This window comes from Oryctolagus cuniculus, chromosome 20, assembly GCF_051225735.1.
Source record: "Oryctolagus cuniculus isolate XC-2025 breed Fujian yellow rabbit chromosome 20, ASM5122573v1, whole genome shotgun sequence".
Classification (NCBI taxonomy): Eukaryota; Metazoa; Chordata; class Mammalia; order Lagomorpha; family Leporidae; genus Oryctolagus; species Oryctolagus cuniculus.
Genome location: NC_142886.1, coordinates 15,941,545 through 15,966,945, shown reverse-complemented (window position 1 = coordinate 15,966,945; position 25,401 = coordinate 15,941,545). Strand labels below are relative to the sequence as shown.

The 25,401-nt window shown below is 39.8% G+C and overlaps 1 protein-coding gene across 13 annotated transcripts in view; it reads right to left on the bottom strand.

Moving 5' to 3' along the window:
- Window positions 1-25,401, bottom strand: part of FUT8 (fucosyltransferase 8) — a 296,071-nt gene that overhangs the window by 100,341 nt on the left and 170,329 nt on the right. For all 13 annotated transcript variants that reach the window (XR_016226668.1, XR_016226667.1, XR_016226669.1 and 10 more), the window contains 3 exons: window positions 12,289-12,404; window positions 12,014-12,176; window positions 2,090-2,204 (listed from right to left, as the gene is read on the bottom strand). Coding sequence is in view for 10 of the 13 variants with exons in the window: in XM_002719524.6 (XP_002719570.1) it covers window positions 2,090-2,204; window positions 12,014-12,176; window positions 12,289-12,404 (394 nt within the window). In the remaining 3 variants the exon portion in view is untranslated. The remainder of the gene's footprint in view (window positions 1-2,089; window positions 2,205-12,013; window positions 12,177-12,288; window positions 12,405-25,401) is intronic.

Genomic DNA, 25,401 nt, shown 5'->3' with positions numbered 1-25,401 from the left:
CATTTTTTTAAAGATTTATTTATTTGAAAATCAGAGTTACAAAGAGGGAGAGGCAGAGGCAGAGAGACAGAGAGAATGAGAGAGGTCTTCTATTCACTGGTTCACTCCCCAAATGGACCCAACAGCCAGGGTTGGGCCAGGCCAAAGCCAAGAGCCAGGAGTTTTCTCTAGGTCTCTCATGTGGGAGCAGGGGCCCAAGGACTTGGGCCATTCTCCACTGCTTTCCCAGGCACATCAGCAGGGAGCAGAATTGGAAGTGGAGCAGCTGGGAATTGAACCAGCACCTATATGGAATGCGGGCAATGCAGGCGGAGGCTTTACCGGCTACACCACAGCACTCGCCCCTTAACTATTCACTTAGTTGAGAAATGTGCACCTTAAAGTTTACACAATCAGGTCACTGGGTGCCATTCTGCTTTCATCAGACTCTTCTACCTTAAAGGGAAAGCCAAATGATTGTTCAGGAAAGTATGGCACCAATAACATTAGAAATGGACAGCAGAATAATGTTCCACAGTCTTTTAAATTTCAAGGATTTTTTTTTTTTATTTTTGAAGAGCCTACTTACTCATTCATTGTTTCCCCATGAAAACTGTGCTCTCAGCTCCTTGTCAGTCAACCACACACTCGTGATCCCTGCCATCTCATATCTCTCTCCTATGTGGACAGGACTATCAGCTCTACCTTCTCAACCTCTCACTTCTGATGCACGCACGATGCTCCTCTTATTCTAAATGCCCTCCCGTTCTGTTCTCTTTAAATACTAATCCAGTTTAACAAAAATACTACTTTCCAATTAATATCACTTACGTACCACTCTCCCATTACTCCCTCTTTGTGCAAAAATCTTTCAAAAGCAGGTTGTGACTCCAAAATAGAAAAATACTTCCAGTATATTATGCAGAAAAACAAAACTCAAAAGGAAATAAATTCTATCCTTAGAAATATGTAATATTAGGCCGGCGCCGTGGCTCAATAGGCTAATCCTCCACCTTGCGGCGCCGGCACACCGGGTTCTAGTCCCGGTCGGGGCACCGGATTCTGTCCCGGTTGCCCCTCTTCCAGGCCAGCTCTCTGCTGTGGCCAGGGAGTGCAGTGGAGGATGGCCCAGGTGCTTGGGCCCTGCACCCCATGGGAGACCAGGAGAAGCACCTGGCTCCTGGCTCCTGCCATCGGATCAGCGCGGTGCGCCGGCTGCAGCGGCGGCCATTGGAGGGTGAACCAACGGCAAAGGAAGACCTTTCTCTCTCTGTCTCTCTCTCTCACTGTCCACTCTGCCTGTCAAAAATAAAAATAAATAAATAAATAAAATAAAATAAAATAAAATAAAAAAATAAAGAAATATGTAATATTATGCATGAACTAGAAAATAGAACAAAAAATAAAAAAGAATTTAGAAGGACCTGGGATTTGGGGTTTACCAATATTTCCTATTTGTTGTTAGAATGACATTTTAGAAATAAAAATTTTGAGTAACCACTTACAGTTCACACACCATAAAGTTTAACCTCTATAATCTGTCTCCTAAATCTACCTTTCTAGGTTATTTTCCGTCATTTATTTTCACAAAGCCTGAAATTTCAGACACACTGAATTACCCCATTTCTCACTTGGGTTCCTGTACTGCTCCTTCCCAGCTACAGGCCACTGCTCTCACATCATAGGCACCCAATGGTAGGTTCCCTACCCCCATTTCTGCATGTCCAAATCCTACCTAACTATCCTTTACAATTCAGTAAAATTAACACATTCTGCAAAATCTACCCCTAATGTCTCCTTCCTCAAAACTCCAATAAAGATTTCATGTATTTCATCCCTGCAAGATAAGGTAGGCTCCAGTTTATATGCAAGGGTTTTACAAGTGTATGTGTGTAAGTAGCTCCCATTAGGTCAGGGACCTTGTTTTAGCCATCATTTATTTCTGTCAAGGCATTACATGGTGTCATTTTGAATAGAGACATAAAGTGAGTAAGTAATTTACCTTCAAAAGGTAAAAGTTAAGAAGACTAAAAACCAACAGCAATTCTTGCTTTTAGTTTTGTTATAACTTTCCTTCATTCAAGCTTATTTCTTAATCTAATCTTCTTACCTGAAGATATGTTATTCTCCGCTGAACCAGCTCTGTCAGATCTTTGGCCTCTTTTTCCCGCCAATCACCAGCTCCATCTGTTTGACTGAGGTAGTATAGATCTGTCATTATAGACCTGTTAAACAAAACATATCAGAGGTCTGACTTCACTGTACTGCTACATGGCGTTACACAAAGTCATAAGACAAAAAAACAAATTCTACATAAAGACTGATGATCACATTGATGCTGGGAACCGTCTTTCATTTTCTATCAAGGCTGTGCAATTCATAACTTAATCTCTACTACCCATTCCTAGAACCAACTTTTTTGCTGTTGAGAAAGCACACTCTCCCCTCAGGTTAGTCATCTACATCTGACTCCCAACACCAAGCACTATAAAAATATCTGGGGAAAGTGGATACCCAAAACAATGAAATAGGTAGATTAACATAAGAGAATGAAAAACAAGTTGGTTCCTTGAATAATATCTCTTTGTTGAATAAAATATCTCTGTTGTATTATTTCATGACCCCTCTTACATTTTCTCTTCACATTTTTAGTTGGAAAAAAAAGTCAAAATTTTGACACAACTGTGGTCTCAATGACAGTCACCAAATGTTTTCTTTAAGGGACTGACAGTAAATATTTTAAGCTCTGTGGGTCTCGGTTGATTTTGTAGCAGGAAAACTGACATAGACAATACATGTATTAATGCGAGTAGTCGTGTTCCGATAAAACTTTATTTACAAAAACAGACAATGAGCCAGATTTGAACCTGGGGCCATAATTTGCTGATCCTGCTCTAAACCAGTAAAATCATTTAAGATATTTTCACATTCTGTGTAGCATCAGTAATTTCAACTATAACATGCTAGATTTCCTGAAGAGTACATTAAAATCCCCAGTAAACTACGAAGAGAAACTTGAGGTACACATGGTTTTATGGATATTAATTATAAGCTATGACTTGCATGTGGAAATATAGAAAAGTAAAAATTAACTCTTTTCTCTAACACCCTCTTGACATCAAATAATGGAGTCCATTTCTAACCGCACAGCAGCACCAGCACTGCTACCAGCACAGCCATCATCTTCTCTCACCTGATTTGACAATAGCCTCAAAACAGCTTCACAGTCTCCTGGCTTCCACCCTACCCTCCATCCATTCTCAAGATCTAGCCAGATTCTGCTAAAACATCAAGTAACTTTATTCTTTGCCTCTTCACAGTGAATTGGCTTTCTCTCTCCTCTTTCCTAGTATGATTTTTATCCTAAGCAATTGTCACCTTCTAATATATAACATCATTTACTTATTACTTTATTACCACTCTCCTCCTACTAGAATTTAACTTCTACGCAAGAAAGGTTTTTAAAATTGTTTTTAAATCAGCATTTGGAACAGTGCTGGTTATAGACAAAAAATTTCATAAGTATCTTTAGATGTGAAAGAAAAAGTAGCAGAAGAAAAACCTTCCAGAGTTTTCGATAATGGTGATCACCTTTCTTTAACTTTTCACAGATCTAATCTGGTAAAACAGTGACTTGAGGAACAATCCTTAAGCAGGTACAGCTCCAACTCCATGCCTTCTCTCTCAGGTTCCCATCACTGCCTCTATTCAAGGCATGCTTAAGAGTACAGATTATTTGTGAAAATTATAAAGTCAGAAATCTAATTATATTTGTCAGAAAGGAATATTTATGTATATATCCATATATAAAATTATCATGTTTCTAGAAGTATCCTGCAGTTAGGATATAAATATAAAGCGGTAGTTTGAAGTTCCAAGAGTACTTACAGAAAATTGATCCATAATACTAAAAACAGAGATTCCAAGATGGCTTAATAGGAAAAAGACATGCTGATTTTGATCAGGGGAAGACAGCAGAAAAAAAGTGCAGGGAGTGCACTCCCAGGGGAGAGTCGGAGAGAAGTTTGTAGTGGAAATTCTACAGAAAGAATGGGACATCAAGGAGCAGTGTGGAAAGTTCAGATGCACAGCAGTGAGAGCAGATGCCACCCACGCCTGCAGCCGAATGCCAGCTTCTGAGAGCAAGATAAGAACAGAATGCAGGAGCCCATGCATCTGGTGACACTGCCTGAGGAAGAACCTTGGGACCACACTGACTTTGAGTGCGGCCTGGAGCCGTGGCTGGGAGCAGGGTACCCAACTAATCCAGTAAAGGAAGGCACATTTCTTTCTCCCCAGCCTCCCACAAGCACACCTGGCAAGGCAGCATCCTGAGGCCAGCAGAGGCGGCAGTGGCTCTCAGGCGAGTGATCAGGAAAATTTACCAGAGGGAAAAATCTGCATTGCCCACTGTCTGTGAGTCTGGCTGGGAGGGTTGGCATGAGGCTGGGCACCCATTTAGGACTTGGGGTGCTCCTATCCCCACAACCCATCACAGGCTCTGGGGCTCCAACTGCCAAAGCAGGGCGCCCACAGGCAGCTGGCTCAGGGAATGTCTGCTCTCTCGGTGGATGAGGCAGGCTTGCAGGCCTGACAGTGGACCCTCTGCACCCTGTGACTGTGGAAGCTTTGTGTGCTGTGACTGTAGAAGAGAAAAATAAAGCCCAGAGATGTTAAGTATTCTGAAATTAAGAGAAAGGATTTTAGAGTAAAATGCCTCTTTCTTATGTAAGCTACTTAATTTCTCTAGGTCTGAATATAACTTTAATTATAAAAAGAAGAATAAACTATTCTCCCCTTATCTGTAGGAGACACATTCTAAGACCTTCAGTGGATGCCTGAAATGTCATAGTATCACGCCCTACAAACTCACTTTTTTCCTAGACATACAGTTTTAGTATAAGTTTAACTTACATACTAAGCACAATATAACATCCACACTCTTGTGCTTTAGCACCATTATTAAGTAAAATAAGGGTGACTTGAACACAAGGGCAGCAGTGCAGTGCATGAGAGTAGATCTGAGAAACACAGCTACCAAGTGCCTAGTGTGTTGGTAGGATATACAGTGGATACACTGGGCAAAGGGATGGTTCACACATGGGAACTTCTGTACCTGTGGACGTGGGATGAACCATCCTTATGGCACACTGATGTTTTCCCCAAACTGGGAGCTCTCCAAGCCCCACTGTTTAGGGTTTTTGTGGAGTGCCATTATGTAGGAATGAATTAAGTCATTGGGCACTGATGATTAACTCATGTGTAGCCCCAGTCTCATCCCCAGAGGTCAAGAGACAGGGATGAAAGTTAAAACTACATAATCACATGGTTGGTTCCTCTGGCAGACAGCCTCCACCCTGTACTATCTAGGGACCCACCAAGAGTCCCTTCATTAGTATGAACACAGCCATCCTTAAGTGGGTTAATGATGAACAGCAAAGACTGCTCCTCTCATCACTCCCATTCAAGAAATTCCATGAATTTCAGAAGCTTTGTGCCAAGAACTGGAGTTGAAGAGCAAATATATATTATTTATTATATCATAACATCACACTTAAGAATGTATCAAAAGAGTCAATTCTTGGGACCTACTCCAGACCTACTGAATCAGAAATTGGGAATTAGATTTAGCTACCTATGTTTTAAGACACCAGGGGATTCTGATGCTTCACTGAAGTTTGAAAACTTCAATGATCCTCAAAAATTAGGACAGAACATTTTAGCTTCCCCACTGACTAAAACACCTATGTGTTTGAAAGAGAGTGTTATCAGGTGTCTTTGTCAGTGAGTACTGCAATTCAAACCAGTGACTGCCAAGAACTGGGAGTAGCTGAAGGTGTTTCCTACAAAGGGGCATGAAGAAACATTAGGGGCAACAATAATGTACATTTTCATGGGTATCAAACTCTGAACATTTGTCAAAACACATAAAACTAGAAAAATGCATGTTTTTTTATTTGTAAATTGTGCCACTATAAAATCAATTTAGGAGGGAAAAAATGATTAGTATTTCTAAACAATATGGTCCTGGAAAGTGACATCAGCAAGATAAAGGAATATTAGATCCCCTGATACCAAACCCCTACATGCATGTTCCTTAGTGGAGGCAAGGCCCAGTTTCTCCTCTGCACAGCACAGACAATCCTTCCAAAGCCGTCCTCAAACACCTCAGGACAAGAAATCAAAGAAAAAATTCCCATAACAAGCTCTATGCCCGTTTGACAGCTCAAAGATAACAAAGATGGATCTTCATTCAAGCTATCCCCATAACATTATGGGTTACTTCTCTTGAGGGGGATAAGGTAGCTAGGAATGTATTAGACCATGTGTGTAAGAGGGGCTGAAGAAAAATGGGAATTTCTGTGTGGTGAATGAGGAAAGTAATGCAGAAGCAAGTCTTGCCAGCAATTACATATCTGAAGTATTGCTTTTGTTTGATAACCTAGTTATGTGGGTCACAAACTGCTGCCTGGGGCAACGTAGGGTATCCTCTCTACCTTTTATTATTATCTGTAACGAAGTTCAGGAAGGAACTTTAGGAATTCTACAGTCAGGAAGCTCTGAATATCCCAGAAACGTTGGGGGAGGTAGGGTGGAGAAATGGTGGGCATACCCAATTTCTATAAAAACTGCAGTCTGAATACAGCCTGGGATCTCTGTTCTTCCCTGAAACACCTACCTAGTCTGTCAAGTTTACTCTGTTCATTAACTTTGGCTAGAATGTTTACTGCTTAAAACAAACAAACAAAAAACTCAGACTCTCTTCTGTTCTTTAGGATTAATCACTTAACAAAAGGAACTCAAGGGCCTGGCACTGCGGTATAGCAGGTGAAGCTGCCACCTGCAGTGCTGGCATCCCAAATGGGCGCTGGTTTAAGTTCTGGCTGCTCCACTTCCGATTCAGCTCTCTGCTATGACCTGGGAAAGCAGTAAAAGATAGCCCAAGTCCTTGGGTCCCTGCACCCAAATGAGAGATCCGGAAGAAGCTCCTGGCTCCTGCCTTCGGATTGGCACAGCTCCAGCCGTTGCAGTCATTTGGGGAGTGAACCAGCAGATGGAAAACACCTCTCTCTCTCTCTCTTCCTCTCTCTCTCCCTCCCTCACCCTCTCTATAACAATGTCTTTCAAATAAATAAATATTTTTTAAGATTTTTATTTATTTATTTAACAGGTAGAGTTACAGACAGTGAGAGGGAAAGACAGAGAGAAAGGTCTTCCTTCCATTGGTTCACCCCCAAAATGGCCGCTACGGCCAGAGCTACACCCATCTGAAGCCAGGAGCCAGTTGCCTCGTTCTGGTCTCCCATGCAGGTGCAGGGGCCCAAGTACCTGGGACATCCTCCACTGCCTTCCTGGGCCACAGTAGAGAGCTGGACTGGAAGAGGACTAGAACCCAGCGCGCATATGGGATGCCAGGGCCACAGGTGGATTAAGTAAGTGAGTCACAGTGCCGGCCCCTATAAATAAATAAACCTTAAAAAGGGGGGGGATTCACTGGGTCCTGTACTGTGGTATAGCAGGTAAAGCTGCTGCCTGCAGTGCCAGCATCCCATATGGGTGCTGGTTTGAGTCCCAGCTACTCCACTTCCCATCCTGCTGTCTGCTATGGCCTGGGAAAGCAGTAAAAGATGGCCCAAGTCCCTGGGCCCCTGTAACCACATGGGAGAAACGGAAGAGGCTCTTGGCTCCTGGCTTCAGATTGACACAGCTCTGGCCACTGTGGCTATCTGGGAATGAATCAGTGGATGGAAGACCTCTCTCTCTCTCTCTCTCTCACTCTCTGCCTTTAAAATAAATAAATAAATCTTAAAAAAAAAAAAAAAAGGAATTCACTGACTTGAAGGATTGGTCCACCTGACTCTAATTACTGAAAGAAGTAATTGGCTTCTCTAATAGATAAAACCTGGAGGGCCAGTATTGTCTATAGAGGTTTGTTTAGTGAAATTCCAGGTCTGGGGTAGAATATAACTACCTGTTTCATGTAATCCACCCACACAACTGAATCCCAGCTGGCCATCATAAAGATTCCCTAAAGAGCACAGCATAGCTGACAATCAAAGGAAAGGCCACACAAATCACTGACCAATAATGGACTTGGATCAAGTAGTAGTCCTAAAATTTTTATGGATCCACAAAGACTCCACATATACAAAGTCAGCTTGAGAAAGAAGAACAAACGTAAAAGCACTATAATTCCAGTTTCAAATTATATTAGAAAGCCATAATAATCATATCAGTATGATATAAGCAGTCACATAGAACAATGGAATAAAATAGTCTAAAAATAATTCCACACATATACAGACAATCTTTGACAAGGGCACCAAGAAGATGATGTGGGGAGAAAATGTCTTCAATCAATAACTCTAGAAAAAATGGATATCCACATATAAAAGAATGAAGGTGGATATTTGTTGGATTTTGTATATCTGACACAATACACAAAATTAACTTGAAATGGATTAAACACTTAAAATGGAAAAACTTAAAACTCTAAGATTAAAATATAAGGAAGGGCCAGCGTTGTGGCATAGCAGGTAAAGCTACTGCCTGCAGTGCCAGTATCCCATATGGGTGCTGGTTAGAGTCCCAGCTGCTCCAATTCTGATCCAGCTCTCTGCTATTGCCTGGGAAGCAGTACAAGATGACCCAAGTCCTTGTGCCCCTGCAACCACTGGGAGACCCAGAAGAAGCTCCTGGCTCCTGGCTTCAGGTCAGCTTAACTCAGACCATTGCAGCCATTTGGAGAGTTAACCAGTAGATGGAAGATTTTTCTCACTTCCTCTCTATGCCTCTCTGTTTCTCTGCCTTTCAAATAAATTATTCTTAAAAAAAAAAAAGGAAACATTTAATGACACTGGTTTAGTAATAACTTCTTTTCAAAAATGACAATAAAAGCAGAGGCAATAAGAATAAAAATAAACAACTAGAACTATGAGCATATTTCATAAAGCTCATGGAGTATAGTTTAAAAGAAACACATTCTGGTGCAAAAAAATTTTGAAATCAATGCATAACATTTTCCAAAATCTTTTTGAAGAAGCCCTCAAACATCATATTTGCACAGCCAAAGAAATAATCATCAAAATGAAAAGACAAACTACATGGAATGGGAGAACATATTTGCAAATCATAGACCTGATAAGGATTATATAAGGAATGCATAGAAAAACTAGTAATAATGTTATTAAAAAATAGGAAAAAGAACCTGGATAGATTTTTTCAAAGAAGACATACAAATAACCAACAGGCATATGAAAAGGTGCTCAGCCTCACGAATCATGAGGGAAATGTGCATCCACACCACAAGGAGACATCATTTCATACTTTTTAAGATAAGAGGTAAGTACCAGAGAGGGTATGGAGAAAAGGAAACCCTCATTTAGCATTGGTAGGAATACAAATTTGAACGGCCATTATGTCAAACAGCATAGAGGTTCCTCAAAAAATTAAAAATAGAATTAACATTATATATATATATATTATGGGTATATAGTCAAAGAAAATGAAACCAGTATCTTGAACAGATATCTGCCTTCTATAGTCACTTAAGTGGATGAGTAATTCATGATAGCCAAGAAATCGAAACAACCAAAGTGTCTATTAATTGATGACTGGATAAAGAAAATGTCACACATGTGAGAAATTATGTGTCAAATCCAAAAAGCTCTAACTGATAGAAGCAGAGATTAGAAGGGTGGTTGTTAGTGGCTTGGGGTGGGAGGGAAATAAATGGGGAGCTGTTCCTCAGAGGGTGCAAACTTTCGGTTATAAGGGGAACAAGTTCTGAGGATCTGATACACAGCACAATGACTGAAGTAATACTGCACTGTTCACTTGAAATCTGCTAAGATAGCACAGCACAGATGTTCTCTTTCTCTCTCACATGCACACATACATGGTAACTGTGTGGTGAAGGACTGTTCACTAATTTGATTGTGATATATATATATAATATCACATAGAACACTTTGAATATACAAATTTTACTTGTCAATTCTACCAAAATATAGCCTGAAAAATGAAAACAGTCCTAGGAAAGAAAGAAATTCCTTCAAAGAAACAAAAGCCCAGAATGTTTTTCCCTAAATAGATGTCTTTCTTGGCCTAAAAATGAGAGTGATTCATAGGGAAATTTAAACAAGAAAATCAACAGACTCAAACTTCAACTGCCTTCTCAGAATAGATAGACTTTCAGTCCAGAGACATCTAATACACTATAATTTGGGCAAGTATAAAAGTAAAATGGGAATTTCTTGTCACATAAAAATTACCAAAGGCAAACATAAAAGTCTCTTTTACTTTTAATTCTTATCATTGCAAATTTACAAAGTGGTCAGTGAGAGAATATAATCTATACAATACAAATCGTCCTAGTTTACATTCACTCCTTTAAAAGTTTTTTCTCTAATGCTTGGTTGTGGCTTGCTCATTATTTACATGGCTGCATTCTAATCTTGCTTCCTGGAATTAAGTTAGGGCCCTGTGAAGTTTTACCTCAGATTCATTTAATTTCTGCTTCAGACGGCAAAAGAAACTAACTTGGATACCTTTAATTCCATTTTGTTTTCAATGAAATATCACTAACATACATTAAATCATAATATATTCAAAACAGAATGCAACAAAAATGTAACATTGATTTATATAGATTTTTCATATGCACATTTATTAAATTCACTTTCATTTGTACATATAATCACAAAGTACATGTACAAATTAGTTGCAGAAAATAATTAAGGAATTTTCAGCAACAAAGACCTAAAATTAAATTCTCAAGTAATTTCATCAAATAACTCAAACTTTAAACATTCAACCAGCAGTCAATACAATTCTCTTTCATATACCACATAGTCTATTCCTGTCAAATCTTCAAATCTGCATTTTTTTTTAAAAAAAAAAGCAAATTCCACAGGCACAAAACTTCTTAACAGAAGGTTGGTGCCTAAAATCATCTTTGGGGTAGAAATGCATTAAGGACAAAATTAGTTATCATTTGGTCTTAGTGATCTAAGCGTGGCCTAACTGTAAGCTGTGTTAAGTTCCAAAACTGGTTAATGCATGGCTTGATTAATTCAATGTTCCTTGAAATCTATGCTACCATTTTTCTGTGGATTCATTAATGCTAAAATTATTCCAGTAAACTAATAGGTTTTATATGTAATTTAACTTAACACAATAGAGCGAATTTTTAAAAAAATCATTATAATATTGCTGATAATATGAATTGCTTGTTTGTGTGGGGTTATTCTTGACCTCCTCACAGTGGTAGGCTGTGCTAAGACAATAATTTTTCTTTTATTGTTCACTAATGAGAAATTGATTGCCATCAGAATCCTACTGGGAACACAGACTTTTAAATATAAGAGGCCTAAGTACAGGTTCTGCTGTTAATGATTCTCAGATATATTTTATTCTGCATGAACACATCAGCACCAAAAATATTTTCTTTTCCATGGAATATAAACTGTGTATCATTTGAAAATGTGTAAACAGGAGAACCAAACTTAACTAGACAGATCTTAGGTTCTTCTCTCTGACAAGTAAATGGAAGAGAAATTAACAGAATGTTCCTTTTCATAAAATACCTGTTAACCTTTTATTAAAAATTCTTAAAAAGGTGCTATTTTAAAGCTTCTAATGTTTGAATTAGGAACATAACTGCCAGCCTCAGCATGAGTTCTAACTGTACTGCAACGCAAAACTGCATACCCTGTTTCAAACATTGATCATATATGAAAGAAATTCATAGGAAAATATCTTGTATTGTTGGTAACACCACTACCCTCAGGGCACACTTAAGACATGAAGATTTTTAGGCATACATTTTAAATGTTATTTTCTGGTGATATATTTTGGTTGGTTAACTGCACTTGACCATAAATGTCATTCCAGATATCAAGTACCCTACTGCTCTTAAACACACAGGGTATCATTTACTATTAAGCAGGGAAATTAATAAAATTTACAGTTTCCTATTCTTAGATTGTAATCTTTACTGAAGTCCAAATGAAACATAAAGGGGGAAGAGTACCTTTCATGATGTCCTAAATCCGAAAGAAATTCATCTACATGTCTTTGGAGTTCATTTCCTTCTAAATTCTTTAATTTCTTCAATTCACTCTGGAGAAAAAACCAGAGCTCTTTAGCTCCATTTTCAATCCTCCTCCTTAGGACTTCATGATCTTTACCCAGACCTGCAAAGAATAGAGTATCAGCATTTAAAACATTTTGGTAATAGGAAATTTCCAATTAATTGTGCTAAAAGCCAATATATTAAAGGAGGGACAACCCTGTATAATCACCTACCATTTCTGGTTTGTTTCTTGTAATTTTCAATCTGTTCTTTGGCCTTGACAAGTTGCTCTTCTAAAACACGTACCCTTCCTGTAGCTGGCCCCTGATCAATGGGGCCTTCTGGTATCCTGGATTTCAGAGAATAAAATTTTAAAATTTAAATTTTAAATTATACAACAAAATAAAATTTTACTTTGCTAAAACTTATTTTTTGGCAAATCGATGAGTAATTAAAAATATACAGCACAAAAGAGGTATCAAATGATATATTTTCTTCAAATGTGAAGGCTTAATGATAAACACTGGAATCATACTGAACACAACAGAAAATACTAATGTAGTTTAGAAGATCCATGATCTTCTAGGAATTAAAGAACCTATAGAGCTGTTTCCTAAAAACTTCAACCATTTATTTAGAGTACTACCATCAGAGACAAAGTGGTCAATTCTTTAACAATGTTGAGAATGGAAGGGGAGAGTTAAAGAAAAGATTTAAAGGGAATAACAAAATGTCTATCTGAACATGTGTCTATAGATATACTCATATAGGAAATACAAAGTATTTCCCAATAAATACAGTATAAATCTGTGCTTCAGTTCATGAATTCATGACTAGATTAATAAGCACTGGTTTCACAGGAAAGGGAAAGACAAAAGCAGAAGATAAAATATATTAGAAAAAAAGAGATTAATGCTCTGTTTATTTCTCTCAGCAAAGAAAAAATATCAGTCAATAATATAAAATGTTGCAACTTAACAGAGAAACTCCAGGGTCTTTTGTACATATCATCAATCTATCTGGTTAACTTCTTTCTAAACTGTGCTTGTTTCTAACATGCTTTGCCTTTATGTGAGCTTTGACAGCATACTGTATTCCATTAAGGAATGAATAAGTAAACAAGTAAAATTTGAGCACAGGCTGAACAGTGGTCCCTCAAAGATATCTATATCCTAATCTCTGGAACCTGTGCTGGTCACCTTATATGGCAAAAGAAACTCTGAATGTGTGATTGAGTTAAGAACTTCGAAATTGGGAGGTCTTAATCCAGGATTATCCAGGTGAGTCATAATTATAATCACAAAGGTCCTTTTAAGGAGGAGAGGGATTTCATTATAGAAGAGGAAACAGTTATGTAGCTTTTTATTTTTTTAAAATTAATTTATTCATTTGAAAGTGTTACAGAAAGGTGGGGGGGGGGAGAGAATATGAATCTTCTATCTGTTGGTTCTCGCCCCAGTTGGCCACAATGGCCTGGGTTGGGCCAAGCTGAAGGCAGGAGCCAGGAGCTTCTTCAAGGTCTCCCATGTGGGTGCAGGGCCCCAAGCAGTTGGGCCATCTTCTACTGCTTTCCCAAGCACTTTTTCAAGCACTTTAGCAGGGAGCTGGATTGGAAGTGGAGCAGCACCCATATGGGATGCTGACATTATAGGCCATGGCTTAACCCACTGCTCGACCCACCACGTTGCCCTTCTGACACTGAAACCAAGCCCCTACACAGTGCCAAGGATGCAGATGCTAGTGACCCTCAGGTCCCAGTCTCTCAGTCTCCCAGCCTCCTTCCCTTAAAATGTCTTTGTCCTGCTTTTATGATTGCAAATCAACCTCTTATTGAAATTAGCTCATTGAATTGAGGGAGTGGTGCAACCAGCCCTACAAGGCCCCTAACTGCCAGGTTCATGAGGCCATTTACTTCCCCTTTAGATAACATCTTGATGTTCTGTCTTGAGGGTTTTCTTTTCTAGGAACCCCAAGTCCTGTGCAAAACCTCTACATGTACATGGCCCCAAGATGAGTGGAGTCCACTTTACCATCATCAAAATTCCCTGGAAGGACATTTCGCTGGCCAAAGGATGGCTACAAGCATGGCAGAGGAACCAGGAACTTGGACTCGAGCTGAACACGCACCTCTCAGCCACAACTTCAATCTACGACAACCCTTACATGTAGCCCCTTGAAGAGCCCAGGGAATTAAATGACAGATGCCCAGCTGCTAGCTCTGTGCTTTGCAATGAACATCTATACTCTTTCACCCCAGTGTCCGTAATTGGCTTGCTGCGCGTTGGGCAGGTGGACTCAGTCTTGGGGGGTGTCTATAAAAACACCATGGTTTCAGCACAGTGAAATTCATTTCAAACTTCTGGCCTTCCAAACTATAAATTTCTGTTGTTTTTAGCCACCAAGTTTGTAGCATATGTCACAGCAGCAACAAAAAACTACTGTGAAGATTAAATAATGGCTGATTCTTCTTTAAAGTGTACTTAATTGAGAGAATTTCTATAAAATTATCTAGCACAGTGTCTGTTAATAAACTTTATGAAGGTTATTTTATCTGGGCTTATTCATTTTAGGGGTGAGCTACATACTTGAAAATTCTGCAATATCTATTCTCACCATCACAATCAATTTAAGGGAACTTAATTTTTAAATTGTAGTTGACAGAAATTAAATTCAAATGCTAACAGAGTCCTCTTGCATACAGACTCTGATACAGATTTTTTTAAAGATTTCAGACTTTTTTTTTACATAACTGATGAAGCCAAATTAACTACTAATTCCGTACACTACTGCAGAATGATGCTTAGTAAGGAAGCTATTGTTACAGCTATCTCAGCATAACTGAAGGCATTTCATAACTTCCTGTGGACTTGAATGCACTAAATTGAAAAGCATGAAAAATTATCATCTTCTAATCATAAGTATCTGAGGTTGTAGAAAATGAATGGAAAAGGCTTCATTTGTATAAACACAAACTGAACAACGATAAAATAAAGTAGCTAGGTGCATAATTAATTTATGAGCATATATGTATACACATAATGACATAAATGAGGTATGTCCTGAAATACAGTTTTTGGTAAATATGTTTTTTTAAAAGCTTTTATTTAATGACTGCAAATTTCATAGGTATAACTTAAGGAACACAGTGGTTCTTTCCCCCATACCCGCTCTCTCCCTCCCGTCCCACCTCCTACTCCCTCTTCCATCCCATTCTTCATTAACATTCATTTTTAGTTTATACACAGAAAATCAACTTTATGCTAAGTAAAGATTTCAATAGTTTGCAACCCCCCACACACAAAGTATAAAGTACTGTTTGAGAACAAGTTTTGCAGTTTTTTCTCATAGTATAACTCATTAAGGACCAAGGTCCTACATGGGGAGTAAGTGTACAGTGACTCCTGTTGTTCATTTAACAATTGACACTCTTATATATGATGTCAGTGATCACCCAATGCTCTTGCCATGAGCTACCAAGGCTATGGAAGCCTTCTGTGACCACAGACTTTGTCAGTATTTGGACAAGGCCATAATCAAAGTGGAAGTTCTCTCCTTCCTTCAGAGAAAAGTACATCCTTCTTTGATGGCCCCTTCTGGTAAATATGGCTTTCAAAACTTGGTTCTTAATCTCTTTCTGAATTAGATAGCTGGTTTCTAAGAAACAATTTGAAAACAACAAAACTACCTCTTGAGATTTATTTAGCAGCAATATGGCAAAGGACAGAAAAGTCTTTCTTCAGAACACATTTTAGTTATAGAAAAATTCAGACAATAGAAAGACTATGTGTACATTCTTATCTCACGTCTTCATACACTGACGGAATAACATCAGAGGTAAAAGAAGTATGAAAAAGCAGCATACAATCTATTCAGTAGATTTCCACTAAGTACTAAATACAATCTAACTCTAATAAATCATAACTGCACCAGTAATTTACACTGTATTGTTATATATAAAAATGTAATTCAAATGTGAATAAACTATAGATAAAATTATTGGACAAGACCATGTGAAAAAACGCACGAGAACTATTCTTTCTAAACCCCTTTCAGAAAAGAGTCAATCTGCATGAGTAGTCCTCCTTTTTGAATACTAAGGAAATGGAATGTCCTCTTACCGTATTCACTTTGCAGAAGATACAAAGGAGTCTTACTTTGGACCAAAGGTAGAGATCAGATTTATCATCCTGTCTGAAACAACTCGAAGCCTCGAAAAAGTAGGAAGCACCAGTATAAAAAAGAAGAGGCAGTCAACTAAGAACGTTAACCTCTGAGAAGAAAAACAAATGCAAACCCTAGGACTACATCACTTTACTGCTGTGAGAGTTTCCAGACCAAAGTGTAGAAAAAAAGAAACCCAGGTAAATCCTAGTAAATATCCTGAATTAAAGAAATAAATCTAAGAGCCTAAGAATCAAGACAGCTAGAGTTCATATAACAGAGAACAGAGGTACCATTTGCCAATCAGCAAAGCACTGATCAGCAAATGCTGTAAAGAAAGAACTCTTTAGAAGGATTAGTGGAAGTGGTACCTGGCATTCATGTGGGGTTGTGTGGAAGAGTTCCTGATCCTGCTAGCCAGGCTGGAAAACATCATAAGTTATAGCATATCAGGTAGAGGTCTCAGAAAGATTTAAGCCCTAAACAATGCTTAGGTATACATAAGAATTCTCAAAAAAGAAAAAAAAGATCAAACTATTTTCAAACAATTAACTATATTCCAGAAGAATATATATTTGCATGAATACAAGTTTCAAGAAAACAGTAGGGTAAAATTCATGAGGTCTGGAATTCAACAAAAAATTACCAGGCTTGCAAAGACATAGGAACAGACAACCTATAATGAGAAAATCGATCATTCAAAACTTACATAAGAATTAGCACCAATATTATAATTAGCTTGTAAGGAAAAGGTATTATGATTATATTTCATATGTTCAAAAGATAGAGGAAGGAAAGATTTTTGGTAAAAAAAGATATTAAAGATATATAGATCTAAGCTGAATTTCTACAGATGAAAACTATAATGTATGAAATGAAAAACACTCTGAAAGGGATTTACTGCAGATTAGTCACTATAGCTTCTACTTTAAGAAAGTAAGGGTGGGGGAGGCAAACAAAACCCCAACTAAGTAGAAGGGAAGAAATAAAAATCAGAGAGGAAATCAATGAAATTTAAATAAGAAAAGCAACAGAAAAATCAATAAAACCAAGAAAGCTAGTTCTTTGGAAAAATCAATAAAATTGACAGACTTCTTTCTGAAGGCCACAACTGCAAATAATTTAGGTTTTGTGGGCCAATGAGCAAAACAAAGGCTATTGCATAGGTATAAATGTAATAGTTAAAATGTAACCATCAAAATATATAAAACCATCCTTAGTTTGTTGGCCACAAAGCACGAGCTAGCTAGTAGGATTCAGGCCAGAGGCCATAGTCTACCAAACTCTTCTCTACCAGACTGATTAGGAAATATGAAAACAAATCCCAACTCATTTCACAAAGTCAGTATTATCCTAATATCAAAACCGAAGAAAGATATTACAAGAAAAGAGATTATAGATCAGTATCTCTAGTGATATAAAAACTCTCTAAAAAATTAAGCAAACCTAGGGCCAGCATTGTGATTCAGCAGGTTAAACCAGTACCTATAGCAGCCTATACATCCCAGTCCCTGCCAAGGTGCCCAGGGAAAGCAGCAGGTGATGGCCAACGTTCTTGAGCCCCTGCCACCCACATGGGAGACCAGGATGGAGTTCCTGGCTCCCTTTCTGGCTCCTAACCTCAACCTGGACCTGATCTAAGTGTTACAGTAATTTGGAGAGTGAAATAGCAGGTGGAAGATCTCTTTCTCTCTCTCTCCCTCTTTCTACCATTCTGTTTTTTCAAATAAAAATAAATTAATCGATCAAAAATTAGCAAACCTATTCCAATCATACTTACCATTCTCTCTTCCTGTTAGTTACCAGAATAAATGGAAACATATTAAGTATGAATTTATTGTTTTTCAGTACTATGGTCTGAATACTAAATGTCTCCCAGAAGATCTGTATTAAAGGCATGGTCTCCAGGGTGGTGTCATTGGGGAGCTGTGGAACGTTTAAGGAGGTGGGACTTGGAGAGCAGTCACTGGAGGTGAATCCTCTAAAAGTAGTTCTTGAGAAAGGGTTGTTATTTATTTATTTATTTATTTTTGACAGGCAGAGTGGACAGTGAGAGAGAGAAACAGAGAGAAAGGTCTTCCTTTGCCGTTGGTTCACCCTCCAATGGCCGCCATGGCCAGCGCACTGCGCTGATCCAATGGCAGGAGCCAGGTACTTATCCTGGTCTCCCATGGGGTGCAGGGCCCAAGCACTTGGGCCATCCTCCGCTGCACTCCCTGGCCACAGCAGAGAGCTGGCCTGGAAGAGGGACAACCGGGACAGAATCCAGCGCCCCGACCGGGACTAGAACCCGGTGTGCCGGCGCCGCAAGGTGGAGGATTAGCCTAGTGAGCTGCGGCGCCGGCCGAGAAAGGGTTGTTATAAAAGGCGGAGACTGGGCCCACTTACCTTTCCTGCTCTGGATAGAGATGTGATCATTTACACCTGCATGCACCCCTGCGTGATGTGTTATGATCTGCCACCCTCACTAGAGGCCAAACCAATGTGGCTGCTTGATCTTGGTTTTAACTTCCAACACTGTGAGCAACATAAAGTAGTACCCTCTCCCCCCCAAAAAAGATTTATTTGAAAGGCAGAGAGGCAGAAACAGAGAGATAAATATTCCATTCTCTGGTTCACTTCCCAAATGCCTACAACAGCTGGGGCTGGTCCAGGCTGAAGCCAGAAGCGAGGAAATCCATCTGAGTTTCCCATGTGGGTAGCAGGGACCTAGTAGTTGGGTCATCACCTGCTGCCTCCCAGGCTATACATTAGCAGGAAGCTGGCCAGGAAGCAGAGGTGGATTTGATTCCAGGCACTCTAACAAGGGATGTGGGCATCCTAAGAGGCAGCTTAACCAGCTGCACCAAGATACCCAATCCTCTTTTCCTTTTTATAAACTTAGCTGCCTTTAATATTTCATTATAGTAATACAAAGCTAACAATAAGAATGGCATCAGTTATAAATACCACACTGAATGCTACCCTTAGTGGCTTACACTGTTCAGTGTTACTGCGCCAACAGTCCTCAGTGTTTTAAGACAAGCACTCAGAGTTGCCAGGCTTCTGCAGAAAATTCTGCTACATTATCACGGCCCTTTTTGCAAGTCAAGCTACTCCAATAAACATGTGCCATTCTACTCTGTATGGATAAATCAGATGAATCCAACACTGACACTGAGAAGGTCATTCAATGCAGTGCCTTTAAAGCTGCTGGTGAGGTGCATCACTGAGGACAGCATACAGAGATGAAAACCACGGGTTCTGAAGGCAGACAGACGCCGGCGAAGAGCCTGACTAGCAGTTAATTCTGAACAAGTCACTTAACCTTTCTGAAATCTGCTCTGTACCTTTACTAAGAAAGTAACATAACACCACTGAGACGAGTCCTGAGGATTTAAATGTCCAACACAGCGGAGGCTCCGTGTGACCTGCTAACATTTTTATTGTGTTCTCCTGTGGAATATCTTTTTGGTACAACCCTAAAATTTCATAAACATTATAAGAAATATGACTGCTTCCAGTTATAAATTATGCTGCTGATGAGCAAACCAGAATCACTGGTCTAGGAAAAATTTAACAGAATTATGTATCACAGTAAGTGTTTAGAAAGGATTACGCTTGGAAAATGCAATAGACTAGAAAACTGGAAGTCCTATGAGAAAAACTGTAAACATTTTTTTTCTTTCTTTCTTTCTTTTTTTTTTTTAATTGACAGGCAGAGTGGACAGTGAGAGAGAGAGAGAGAAATGTCTTCCTTTTCTGTTGGTTCACCCCTCAATGGCCGCTGCGGCCGGCACGCGGCACACCGCGCTGATCCCAAGCCAGGAGCCAGGTGATTTTCCTGGTCTCCCGTGTGGGTGCAGGGCCCAAGGACCTGGGCCATCCTCCACTGCCTTCCCAGGCCACAGCAGAGAGCTGGACTAGAAAAGGGAGGAGCAACCGGGACAGAATCCAGCACCCCAACCGGGACTGCCGGAGCTGCAGGCGGAAGATTAGCCTAATGAGCCGCAGCACCAGCCTAACTGTAAACTTTTAAACTATGACCTTCTTAAAAAAAAATCTCTTTGAAAGAATTCATTCTAAGAATTCTACAGTTGATAGTTTTTAGGTTGAATATCAGTGTATTTGGTTTTTTATTATGCTATGTTGGAGATACTAATTGAAAACTGACTAAAGAAAAAATAAGATTTAGTAACTTTCCTAGCTATTCTACCAACCCACACCAGTCCCTGGGAAAACATGAATGAGAACAAAGAAGGATGGCTCTTGAAAATTTCAGCAATAGTAAAGCAACTGATCATATAAGAGATGAAGGCAACCCTTCTTCAGAACAAGTCTGGCTAACCTCTGCAAATAAATTAATAGCTTTGGAAAGAATGCCATATAAATTAGACAATAATACTACAGGTTCTAACTGAACATGGCTGCTGTGAAAACTATGATTAATAAGGAATTTTAATCTTTCAAGTACGCACATTAATATCCCAGTTTTTAAAAACTTGATTTTTATTATATATATTTGAATTCACAGCACATTAAAATCATAACTTTCCATTTTGCATATGTATGCACATGTGCTCATCTCTGTGTATACTTTATTTATTTATTTATTTATTTATTTATTTTGACAGGTGGAGTTAGACAGTGAGAGAGAGAGAGAGAAAGGTCTTCCTTCTGTTGGTTCACCCCACCAAATGGCTGCGATGCCCAGCACACTGTGCTGATCTGAAGCCAGGAGCCAGGTGCTTCCTCCTGGTCTCCCATGCGGGTTCAGGGCCCAAGCACTTGGGCCATCCTCCACTGCACTCCCAGGCCACAGTAAAGAGCTGGACTGGAAGAGGGGCAACTGGGACAGAATCTGGTGCCCAAACCGGAACTAGAACCCAGGGTGCTGGCGCCACAGGCAGAGGATTAGCCTAGTGAGCCGTAGCACCGGCTGTGTATACTTTATTTAATCTAGTTAAAAATAATATTTCTAAAAGGGCAAAAAAATCATTAGTGCATAATGAAGACAAAAATTAATCTTCTTAAACTGGTAAAGTTTAAGATTCCAGGTCACTAGTTTGTCAGGTATTTTACAAACTTTGCTTCTTTTGTTATTACATAAGTTTGTATTTCCTAACCTGTGGGGAGCAACTCGGACTAGACTAAGTTACTGGAATTAAGACTTATTCTATGCATCTGCTCTCCCACAATATGGCGCTGGGAGAGGAGGAAACAGCTTCTACACAGCTGCTTTCACCAACTTGACAAGCTGCAGGAGCTGCTCCTGATTGGAGGAGAGCAGCATACTCGGCGTGTGGGCAGCCGAGTTGGGATTGGTGGAAGAGGACTATAAAGGAGGAGAGAGACAACATGAACCAGGAACATCTATCTGAAGGAACACCTGTGCAGCCCCCGAGAGAGCCGGCCGGCGGTGTGCCGCTCCCCCGTGGAAGTGGGGAAAGTGGCAGGGGGAACCGCCCTTAACATGGAGGTGGAAGGGACGGTAGCCAACCCGGGAAGAACCAGCAGCAAACCCGGGGAGGGCCGAGCAGACAAAAGAACAGCGCAGGGTCCTGTGTCGTTCCTCCGCGAAGAGGGGGAGCGACATAATGGTGCCGTGACTCGGATATGAAGCTTAGGAGGGATAATGGTGCCGTGACTCGGATAGGAAGCCTAGGCAGGGTTTAGTGTCGTTCCTCCATGAAGAGGGGGAGCGACACTAACCCACATGATATATATGCTGATACTTTAAGAAACAAAGCAATTATTTATCAGCCACAGCAGTATTTTATAGACTAGAACTGACAGAAGAGAATGATATAGACGATAAACAAAAACGCTGTTCTTTGATAGAGAATATGTTTAAAAATGAATATACGTTAATTCTACTGATATCAAAGTGGCCTTTCTTCTACAATCAGGTAACTGGTTATAAACTGAAACTTCTAGAGCAGATTGAGCTGCATCACAACAATGAAGGTAAGGCCCAGGCCAGTCCGGACATTGCAGGTATCTGGAGATTGAACCGGCAGATAGGAGCTCTGTGTCTGCCTCTCAGAAAAAAAATTCTTTTAGAAAAAGTGATTTTTACTGTAGTTATTTTCCAATTATTATTTTAAAAGATTTATTTATTTATTTGAAAGTCAGAGTTACACAGAGAGAGGAGGAGAGGCAGAGAGAAAGAGAGGTCTTCCATTCACTGGTTCACTCCCCAACTGGCTACAATGGCAGGAGCTGCACCGATCTGAAGCCAGGAGCCAGGAACTTTCTCCAGGTCTCCCACGCAGATGCAGGGGCCCAAGGGCTTGGGCCATCTTTTACTGCTTTCCCAGGCCATAGCAGAGAACTGGATCGGAAATGGAGCAGCTGGGTCTTGAACCAGCACCCATATGAGATGCCAGCATTGCAGGCAGCGGCTTTACCCACTACGCCACAGTGTCACCCTGTTTCCAATTATTTTTTATGGAAATTTCCTAAAAGCCAATTTGGTACTGTGAAATTTGTTAGTAAAGCATATCATTTCATGTCTATTCCTGCATTAATATCATAATCCCTTATATGGATATTCTGAAGACAACTTTAATCTATATCCTTACTTTATGAAACACACACCCTGCAGTATTCATAAAATTTTAAATATTTGAAGAGAAAATCTGTTTTGTTTACATAAGCAATTTTTTTTCTCTTTCAAAATACAGATTTCCCACTTAAAGATTCATTTTAGTTAACTTATATAATTCTTTATTAAAACTCATTGATAGTTTCCTTCCTCTATTCTTTTTCAAACCAAGTAAATGAATGAAAGGTACATAGCATTGACAGAAAAACATTCACAAAAGGATTGAGGTCCAACTGATTGCATTTTACAGTGATTCAAGAAAAAATATGGTAAAAGTTAACAGGAAGGAGTTATAGCTTAGCATAGCAATTAAGAGTCCATTTAAGAAGCCCATGTCCCACAGAGGAGTCCCTGGGTTCAATTCTCAGGCCCACTCTTGACTACAGCTGCCTTCTAATGTAAACCGTGGGAGGCCATGGTGATGCCTCAATTAACTGGGCGCTCCTGCCACATGCACATGAGAAACACCTGGACTGAGTTCCTGGCCCCTGGTTTTGGCTCCAGCTCAGCCCTGGCCACGGAGGTATCTGGAAAGTAAACCAGTGGACAGAAGTGTGCTCACTCTCTCTCTCTTTCTCTCTAATAATTTCTTTTTTAAAAGAACAAGCAATACTGGGACTAACCTTGCAGTCTTATGGAATTATGTTGGGGATTATGAACATCATTGAAAACTGGAAGGACTTACCAATTTCCTGAAGACTAGTGAAGAGAAACTAAGCTGGATGCATAACATGATCCCAGAAGATGCACAGAAAATGTAAGAGAAATTACCAAACAGCACGCATAAAACCTGGTCTTTGGACCTTGTACAGTACTGTTCCAATCAACACTATCATTTGCAGGAATGCATTCTTTCCATAAAAGGGGTCATCTCTATACCCTTTCTGAATGTTAGGATTCTGGAATTCCAGGTTGAATACCGCATTCATTTTAACCCATCACTGTGTTTTCTGATGGAACCTAGCAGGGAATCTCCACTGATTTATAACCTCAAGATGGCCTCAGATTCCCCCAGATTAACCTTCTCGTGTGGTTGCTCTTTGGCTCCAAATGAAAATCAATTCCATTTTATTCAGTAAACACTTCGTTGCACTTGATACTGGGACAACTCATGGGAGATACCAGAGGTAAGACAAGATCACACCCTTATCTAACCCTTAAGGAGTTCACTAACAGGGAAGGACAAGCAAATAAGCAAATCATTGCAATCCAATGTGAAAAGTGCAGAAGTAAATTTGCGTTTAAGTAGCAGAAAACAGGAAGTGACTATCACTGTAAAGTGACTAGACAGACTAACATGGGGCAAAGGTGGCTTTTTAGAGAAGACAAAAAGCAAGATCTATCTTAAAGGACAATCTAGGCTAAAGGGAGTAGAAAGCATCTAGGAAAAATGAATAACACATGCAAAGTATTGTTGGCAGGAAATTGAACAGCGGAAGTTGAAAACAAAGAATCTAGGAAGAGCCATAAACACCTCCTATGTCATGCAAAGAAGTTTAGATGTTCTTGTACCCTGTGCAATGGAGAGCCATAAAAAGATTTTAAACAATAGATAACAAAATAAGATTGTCAAGAATATTCACTGTAGCTCTAGTATAGAGAATGGAATGCAGGAAGAGACACAGACAGGTTACAATGACAGGAGACCATAAGAGTCAGATCTAAGGGAGCAGTGATATGCTTAGAGATGAGGAAGAGTGACGCTTACTGAACAGAAAGAATCAGATAGTGTCTTTTTGTTTCCCTCCTTCCTTAACAAGGCCAGAGAAAAGACAAAGAAACAGAAAAGACAACAACAGATATGGAGAGAAATATCCTGAGATTTCTCTCTCTAATCAACTTAGAGAATCAGATTCCTATGTGAATCAAGGATACTCTCTTTAAATAACAGTTGACAAGTCTCATAGGACAATAACCAATACGGGAGGGGAGGCCAATTGAGTTTTTTTTTTTTTTTAAGATGTATTTATTTATTTGGAAGTTGGAGTTACACAGAGAGAGAAGATGCAGAGAGAGAGGTCTTCCATCCACTTGTTCACTCCCCAGTTGACCACAATGGTCAGAGCTGTGCTGATCCAAAGCCAGGAGCCAGGAGCTTCCTCTGTATCTTCCCACATGGGTGCAGGGGCCTAAGGGCCTGGGCCATCTTCTACTGCTTTCCCAGGCCACAGCAGAGAGCTGGATTGGAAATGGAGCAGCCAGGACTCGAACTGGCATCCATATGGGATGCCGGCACTGCAGGCAGCAGCTTCACCCACTATGCCACAGTGCTGGCCCGAGTTTTTCTTTTCACAAACAAGATTTGATTCTTTAAAATGGTTCAGAAATGATTAAGGGGAAAAAGAATTCCATTGGACAAACATGTTTATAATAGATTGTGAATCTAACTTAAAAGAAAGCTTGGTAAATAACGCCTGGCCTTAGAGGCCGGCACTGTGGCGCAGCGGGTTAAAGCCCTGGCCTGAAGCGCCAGTATACCATATGGGCACCGATTCTAGTCCTGGCTGCTCCACTTCCAATCCAGCTCTTTGCTATGGGCTGGGAAAGCAGTGGAAGACAGCCCAAGTTATTGGTCCCTTGCAACAGCCTCAAAGACCTG